This window comes from Pinus tabuliformis, chromosome 1_1 (assembly GCF_031772625.1).
Source record: "Pinus tabuliformis cultivar Carrire ecotype Pingquan chromosome 1_1, CPIR1, whole genome shotgun sequence".
Lineage (NCBI taxonomy): Eukaryota > Viridiplantae > Streptophyta > Pinopsida > Pinales > Pinaceae > Pinus > Pinus tabuliformis.
In genome coordinates, this window is record NC_142297.1 from 819,879,469 (window position 1) to 819,888,581 (window position 9,113).

The following is a 9,113-nucleotide window of genomic DNA, read 5'->3' on the forward strand; positions in this document are numbered from 1 at the left end:
TAATTATTATCTAATTTTAAGGTCAGACACCACATTGGTGTATGAGACCCTTTTATTTGTGAGGCAAGGAAACCACCTCCTCACGGCCAAGCGAGGCACCACATTGGTGTATAAAACCCTCTTATTTATGAGACAAGGAACCCACCTCCGCCAAGTGATTTGATTGCTAAATCTACAAAAACATACATACTCTAATCAATATACCCATCCAAATATATTTAAATTTATTATAAATTTTTCCAACTTTTATTTTAAAAAATAATAATTTCAACCCTACATTTTCAAGTTATCAAGTTATCATCCCCATAATAATCGCTTCCTGACCCATTTTCACCCAAATATATTTAAACTTATTGATAAATTTTTCCAGCTTTTATTTTAAAATTAATAATTCAACCAAACATTTTCCAGTTATAAAGTGAGAATAGTCCACGAACACATATCATCCACATAATAGTCGCTTCCAGACACGCCCATTTTCCGTTACTTTTAAAACCAAACAAATCTTCTTTACTTTTTCAAAAAACACAACGCCAAATTAAGTCGATAAAGGTGACTACATATAACACTCGTGCTCTTATTGTCAGCTCACTTAGATTTTCTTGATTCGCAGTTCCACTCGCTCGGGGAATTCGTTCTTAGGTCCGCTTGTGTGTTGTTTTCTGGTTATCGCTGCCATTAATTTCCTGTTTCCTTTAGGTTCCCAAGCGTCAGGATTACGCTTTGTAATTGGCATACAGCTGGGTTTTTTTGATTCGCAATTCCACTATCTCGAGGAATTCATCCACAGGTAATGTATTGGTCTTCTTGTTAAGCCCCTTCCGGGTCTTTTTTTACTGTAAGCTCTGCCATTAATTTCTCGGTTCCGATAGGCTCCAAAGCATTGTTTTCCTGTAAGCTCTGCTATTAATTTCTTGGTTCCGATAGTTTCCAGAGCAGGAGGATTACTGTGTAATTTGGAGAGTTTTAAGTATAAATATGGGAAAGAGGAAGTCATCGAAGAAGCCGGAGCCCAAAAAAAAGCAGGAAAAGCTCAGTACTGTCTTCAGTTGCCCTTTCTGCAACCACGAGAGCAGCGTGGAGTGCCGCATGTGAGTATATGCTCCTTTTTCTTTTTAATGTTCAATGCTTGACGGATATACAGTAGGTACTATTCGCAAAATATGTAAGAGCCCAGTGTTTCAGCTTTCTCATAAGGTTTTTCTTTGAAAAAAATAACATGTTGTGCAGATTTCTACAGATTGAACTTCAGACTACATAACGGGTGTTATAATTCATAAAGACCAGTGGATCACCCAAACCTAAATTTGCTATGTGCATTAAACAATGCTATGACAATTCGTAGTGATAACTGTTAAATATGGTTGCAAATTTCCATGAATAGGACTTTGGAATTATACCTGCCTAGATATATTTGATGTTAAGCCCTAGATCGATGGTTTTGAACTCTAGTTTATTTGATCAACCATTCCCTATGACATCGAAGTGGCATGAGTTTTTTTCGCAAGTTGGGTTGAATATCTAAGAATGATTTTGATGTAGCTTTTTATTTTTATTGTCCTTTAAGTATTATATTATGTATGAAGCCTCGAGCAGTCTGACAGTTTGTCAGCTCTGACATTTTTATTCATTCAGGGATCGGAAAGATCTTATTGGGGAGGCTTCATGTAGGATATGCCGTGAGAGATTCAGCACCTCAATTAATTGTCAGTGTCCTTTTTGGTGTTTTCGTAAGGTTATTTTTATGAAGTGTTATCTTTTTAAGTGATTTTCCTACTTTTGAGCCCTCACTGAGCATACTATCCGCTGTTGTATTGATTGGAATTGACAGCATTGAGCGAGCCCATTGACGTGTAAGCTTCCTGAGCCATATATTTTAGTGTTTGAGTTGTCATGTGCTATTTTTTTGATAGTGTAGTCAGATCAGCTGAAAATTTATATTTATAGTGGTTTGAATTATTGAGAAAGGTTGTCCTTGTTGAATTGGAGAAGAGGAATTTCATATGCAATGGAGTAATGAACAGCTCTATAATGTCTGAATTTGTTTGCAGGTATTCCGAATGGATTGATGAATGTGAGCGTGTAAATAATTCTGGATAAAAAGGATGCATCTGCATATTGCATATCTCTTGAATATAGTGCAATATCTCTTGAATATAGTTATTTGATATATGGATGTTTCTTCTCATGAGTTTCTATCAGAACGAGTGAAATTCTTTTAGAGCATCTGCAGTTTGGATGTGCACCTTCCTATATAGGAAGTCATTTGGACAAAATTCACAATATTCTATATAGGAAGTCATTTGGACAAAATTCACAATATTCTACTTTGGTTTGTCATGTCCTTGATCATGGTTTAAAAATAACTGTGATGTTCAGTCGCTTAGCTACTATTCCGATTAGCTGTGTGCATAACATAACATTGGTTGCCAGTTGAAACTACACTTGAATTTTACATGGTTGTCAATTGCAAATGTATTGGTGTGAGACATTATCTGCGAGCCAAATCTGATGTGGTATATATTTCCACTTTTTAAAGTAAGCAATAATGTGAGATGTTTTGCAGTGGGAAGAGGAGGATTGTGATGTATATTTTGGATACATGGTCTTGATCACTAACCCAACCACTCTCATATAAACTTCATAAATTATTGGGGCAGTGGGCTATTATAAAACTTATATCATCTATATTAAAATTCCATACATTGTAAATGTACCCAATTATCTTTATCACCGTTGAGAATCTTTATCACTATGGAGAGTGTGAGGTACTTTTGAAAATACAATTTTTATCTTAAAATCATTTTATTGGCCTAAAAGCATCTTGTGCTTTCTAACTACTTGCTTAAATGATTCATGGTCATTTTTTTTTTGTTACAAGGCCTTGCTTTGAATCGTCTTGAATACCTTCGGTTTTAGGAAAACATTTTGCAAGTGATATTCATGACAAAAATTACACTTCAAGAGAATCTATTCATAAACAAGGGTTTGAGTATAGCTCCAACCCTCCATATTAAGTTGAATAGCCTCTAGCAAACTCTTTTCTATATCAATTTCTACACAAATTGATAGTTTCCATGTTTAGATAAAAATGTAAGGTCAAGTGGTTGTAAGGAACAATCCCCTAAAACCCATGAAGTAGGGTCCCAATATGAAGCTTTGACCCCTTTTAAATGTGAAATAAAAATATTAAAAATCCCTACCAAAATAATAACTTGATATATGGCTTGAGATAAGATCCCAACCTCTGAGATCCTGTTGATAGTGTTGGGCTTGCCAACATACACGGGATCTCTCCGATATGAAGTCTCAATTAGACCTCACACCGTTTGGTGTAGGAGTTTCATCCGAAAGGATGACCCGGATGCCATTTAAGATTTGCCTTGGCTTGACTATTAGCATAAGAGAGCAATAAATGTGTAATTTTGAATGAGCAAGTGAGTATGCCTTTTGAAATGTTCAATTGTAATCTGTATCAAGGTTATTTCATTGGACGAGAACAAAAGTGAGCCTTTATAAGAGAAGTATTAGTACTAATATTATAAAGACACTTGCACATCATAAGAAAAAATCCTTAGTCATCAAGCGAAATAGTTCACATAGATGCAATGATCATGAAAACAAATACAATACATATTCAATGAGAAGAGAACCAAAGCCACTGAAATAATTCAGTTTTTTAGCACATGTGAATACCAACATATACCACAAACATCCAAAGAATAGTCTCAAAATATTCACAATATATGCATGAAAATGTGTCACAAGATACATTAGTATAATGAATACCACTAGCTCCAATAGTGGAGCGCTAAGCCACTTCTTGCTCTCCAAAAGCACTATCTTCGTCTTCAATGCTTGGATGGAGAAACCAAGGTTAAAAAGTTTTTCTTAGAGTAATGAGAATTTTTTTATAACAAAAGGGATGACCTTTCATGTTCTCATGACTTTTGAACTTCCTCATGACTCCTAGACTTCTAATATGACCTTTGGACTGCTATATGACTTTTAAAATTCTGGGTTATCTTTGGACTTCTATGAGACTTTTGGACTTCTCCATGTAGCTCTTTTGTCCATATATGACTCTTGGACTTCCACATATTTACATTTACAATAATTGTCAAAATTATATCATGATTTCCACATGCTCATGTGGTGACAATATGACAAGTCAACAAACTTGATGACTTGGACTCATGGTGACTTGTACATAAGGTTCTTTGATAAGTGACGAGACTGCCACTATGTCTTTGATACTCATAAAACAATCTTGCATTGTTGTAGCCATCTACCCACCAAATTCTCTTGAAATATCTCATAGTCTTCATGAGCCACTTTGATCATTAGGATCCATTATTCTTTCATTTGTCGCAACATGGTGCCTTTGTCTTCAAAATGATTCCTTGGGCAATAATTTTCATCCGATCTTCTTGTAGATATTTTCCATCCTCTATTGAACACCTGCAAATGTAGATTACTCACAACAAGCAAACATTAGCCCAAAATATTCCTATTCTATCATGCTTCATGTGAATTTTTTGTTTGTTGATCAACAATGTGTCATGGAGAGAGAGAAGCTTTCTAGGTGTAGGGCATGCTTGTAAGAGGTGGGGAGGGGATTCACTATTCACTAATGATGCATTGTGTTCTCAACTGGAGGAGGCCTGATGGAGGGCACATGGCGGAACAACAAGAGAGAAGGTGCATGAATATTCATTAATACTGCACTGTGGACTTGGAAGGGAAGCTAGGGCCATAAGAAGGGTGCAGGGACAAGGCATAAGGGAGGCCTCACTACCCATTGAGAGTTCATAGTGCACTCCATTGGGAGGCAGAGGCTAAGGTTGGGCACAGGGTGCAAGAATAAGCAACCGGAAGGAGGCACTATATACTGACAATGTGTTGTGTCCTGAAGGAAGGCATTTTCTAGGCAGAAGGCATAGACACAACTCCCAAGAGGGGCTCCATTAAGCCTTGAGAGTGTGTAGTTTTCTCTCCTGGCCTAGAAGGTAGTCTTGCAAAGTTAGAAAATTGCCTTAGTCTAGAGAGATAATAAATGGAAAAGCACATTGAGTTACGAGTAAATTCAAGCGGGACACAACTTAACTCATCAGTATAACTTAAACAAGACCCAAAACTAAGAAGCATTCATAAAAAATCCAACTCACAAACACTCACCAAGTATAACAAACCAAGTATATACAGTGGCGACCAAAAAGTGATGTTTTGCGACCGTAAAGTGTACTATGACCCTAAGTGCATTATTGTTATTTTTGATGATGCAATGATACTTAGAAAGGAACATGAACACTTAGAATATGTGAAGAAACATGAAACGACACTAGATGAATAAATGTGACACCTCACATGACAAAGGGTAAGCTTCAAGGTATGAATATGACAAAATTTTGAAGGGTGTTGTAGCAGCGACAACAGATCCATGCTTAGACTTATTAATGGATAGGTTAAAAATCTTGTAAGCTTACTAGTAAGAGATTCACATGTAACATTATTATTATTATTATTATTATTATTATTATTATCTAGAGGCATATATAGGTTGGGGGTAGGTTTAACTCTTTGCAGAAATCTATTATTCTATGGGCATTTTTGTTCGGTGAAAGATTTGCGCAAAGAAGAAAAAGCTTCCTCCTCATGATTGAGAAATGATTGGACCTCCCACATAGATCTTTGATTATAGGTGGTGATGATGACCAAAGTGACAACCTAACATCAATCCATGCAGAAACTTTTCTTGAGTGACACATGAATGATGGCAAGGGTTTTTCTACCCATGAACACAACTTTAGCACGAGTGACACATGAACAATAATGACTTGGGTTTTTTCTAGACATTGTGGAGTTTGTGACCATTACAGTTCATAGTTCTTATGGTTTCAATGTTAACGCCACTTTAAGTATCACATATAAGAACCTTTACATGGCGTATCAACACAATATTGTTATTAGGAACTCAACACAACTGTCTCCACACAAACTGAATAGGAACCATCATGAGTATCTACGTTCTTCCTTTCTTGATATTTTCATGTTGCATGTACATTCATCATTTGGAAGTATTCCCCAAAAACAAATTTTTTCTCGAAGTCTTTGTCATTTCACAATTGCACTATTAATTCAAGCTTATAGGTCATGTTCTTGCAACTTTATCCCCCATAATGATTCTATAAAGGCCCTTATTGCAAAATAAAAATAGAATCTTTATTCCACCCAAAGTAGTTGAATGAAGTAGGAATCGCATTAATTGTGAACTAATCAATCCTCTTACGTTGTTCAATTCTCACTGATCTACAATAATATGAGTATTTTTCTCACAAACTTCTTGAATTGCGACAAAATATCTACACTAGCAATTATAAGACCAAAGAGAGGAGAGAATAAAATAAATAGACTAAGTAGTTGAAAGATCATTTTGAATTCATCTATATTACTTTACTTGACTTCAATACAATCAAATAACACTCACAGAGGCGATCAATGTGCATTGAATGTGGTTCCTTGTGCATATGCAACTAATAGAAAAAACTCTCTCTTAGTTCCAGTTAACTAAGTCAAAATTGGATTTGCAGGCTATAAGATACAGTTAAGTCATTAATAGATTTAACTAAAGAAAGGATGAGACATAAATAAGTGAGAATTGGTAAAGAACTCCATACAACTTTTGACTCAAGATATAAGAAAAAACTCTTAAGGTTTCCTAGGATAAATAGATAAGTGGATAGGTTTTCGGATAATGTTTATGCCTAGAAATAGGAAGTGTGAACTTGTGGATAATGTGGCTAAGCACAAGGAACTATGCATTAATGGATAAACAATAGCCATGCCATTGGCACATGTCATTCTACATGTTAAACCCTAGTAAAAATAGGCATACTATAAATAGTAATTGTTAATAATAGTAGGCCCACTCGAAGAGTAGGAAATGTAGATTGTATAATGTGCATATACCAAAATAGCTAGTCCTTGAGGTTCCAAGTCGTGGTAGAGATTGAAAAACACATTGGTGTAAAGTGAGCTCTAAAAGGCCTCCACTCTTTCCATATTGTCCATATCAGAAAACTTGGGAGTAAGTTCCATGCTTTGTTAAGAATTTGATTGTAGAATGGTGTTTGTTCTCAATTTTTCTATAGTTTGATTGATATTCTCCTCAACTCTATTCGTTTGTCGAAAAAATGATGCACCTTTGTCCCATAACCTTGCCACTATTATCCATTTGTTGAAAAAATGGTTGGATATTTTTACATTTTCCATTCACATTAGACAAACTGAGGGGCATTCATATTCTTTTCATATAAGATGAACCCAAGGGAGAGCTTAGTTAAACTAACCCAACCACTCCCATAAACTATTTGGGAAGTGGGCTACATTAAAACTTATCTCATCTATATTAAAATTTCATACAATAATATTATATTGTAAATGTACCCAATTATCTTCATCACTCTTGAGAATGTGAGGTACTTTTGTATCATAATCATATTTAGGGCAACAATTCTCATTTTTATCATAATTATATTATCTATAATTATATGATGTTTATTTTCCATGCCTTTTCCATTGCATTCATAAGATCATAAGTTTGGCTCTTAGAGACAACTTTCTTCTTCTCAAGGAAGAATGGAAATACTCCTTTTGAAAAACCAAAATAAATGTATTATACCTACATGCATGTATTTCATTTTCCTATTAACTCTCAGGGTCTAAATAATAATTTGAAATTTAGGGTTAGGATTAGAATAACATTATTTCGCTCTAGCCCTCTAATTCTTTCTAGGATTGTTTTACATTTTACATATCACATTATTGTTTTGATTTTAGCAAATTATCATTTAGACATTATATAAAGGGTTAATTCATGGATAAAAAATATGGGGTGTTACATTCCCCTCTCTAAATTTTGCAGCTTCCTTGTGCACCCATAAAAATTACATATATAATTTTTTTTATGTCAAAATGTCAAAACTAATGTGGATATTCCATTGATATTGTAAACTCCTTTGATGTTGCTTCTTTTGTTACTTTTGCATGTTATAGTGCATCCCTCATACATATTGGTGTATGATAATTTTGTTTGTTTCCACACAATACCCTCATGGTCGAGGGGTAGTATGTTTTTCGACCCCTTAATTAACATCATTCTTGGGAGTTTTTTTTCCAAATATTCAATTTTTGTCTTCATTTTCCAGTTGTCATACAAGAAACAAGAAAATATATGCTTTATAGCATTTTCATACAACAATTATCTTATCTTCCATTCTCAATGCTATGTGTAATATGCAACAATAATTCATTGCTTCATAATGTTGCTAGAGACAAGAATTCAATTCATCTTTGTTTCTTGCATGTCTCTTGGTTTTCAGTGATCATGCCATAGTGTGGTAGTGTCATCATAGTGACTTTCCACAATTTTGTTCTCCTAGTAAAGCTTTCATGTAATTCATCCAAATCTGATTACTTTGGTGTACAATTCTTTTTTTACATCCACAACAACTCTTGAAATTATTTAAAATTGTGTTGGTAACAACTTCATCTTAGTTTATATATAATTGCAATAGGACATAAAACAAAAATGCATTCAAATAATGACATTCCATAACTAAAACATGGCATGCCATTTATTTTAATTCAAAGGCTTTCACCTTTTTACACCAAGTGGATATCATTCTGATATATTTCTTTTAATCAAATAAAGGTATCATTTTAGAATCAAATTATCACTTAAGAATCTATGCAACAAAATAATAACAAATTAACAAATTCCCTTTTGTTTTTGTGCAACATAAGTGTACCAAATTTAATATCCATATGGCTATCATCAATTTTATTTGATACTACCTAATCAGTTGGTGTTTGTTAGAGGCTCATAAGTTGTATTCATCAACCTCTTTTTTATAACATTGACTATCATATGCAATTCCATCATTAGAATATTTTTCCATGATGTCAAACTCCATTGATTTTTTCAAACATCGTGTATTTGACTCTACTTATTTGTACATAGTTTCTATCTTTCCTAACTTATTTTCAAGGAAATCCAATCCCATTATCTTTTGTAACCAATGTCAATTATAAATACATGTTCTCTTATCTGT

At 34.2% G+C, this 9,113-nt stretch overlaps 1 protein-coding gene across 2 annotated transcripts; it reads left to right on the forward strand.

Annotated features, from left to right (window-relative positions):
- The first annotated feature begins 638 nt into the window (after positions 1–638).
- LOC149216591 (transcription elongation factor 1 homolog) lies at positions 639–2,161 on the forward strand. 2 transcript variants are annotated; one of them, XM_089391243.1, is made up of 5 exons: positions 639–790; positions 928–1,091; positions 1,636–1,706; positions 1,832–1,853; positions 2,052–2,148. In XM_089391243.1, the coding sequence occupies exons 2-5, from the start codon at positions 979–981 to the stop codon at positions 2,098–2,100; spliced, it is 255 nt and encodes an 84-aa protein (XP_089247369.1). In that variant the 5' UTR covers positions 639–790; positions 928–978; the 3' UTR covers positions 2,101–2,148. The 2 variants fall into 2 exon arrangements, with proteins under 2 accessions (XP_089247369.1, XP_089247370.1); XM_089391244.1 differs by having other exon boundaries at positions 642–790; positions 940–1,091; positions 2,052–2,161.
- Positions 2,162–9,113: the final 6,952 nt, after the last annotated feature.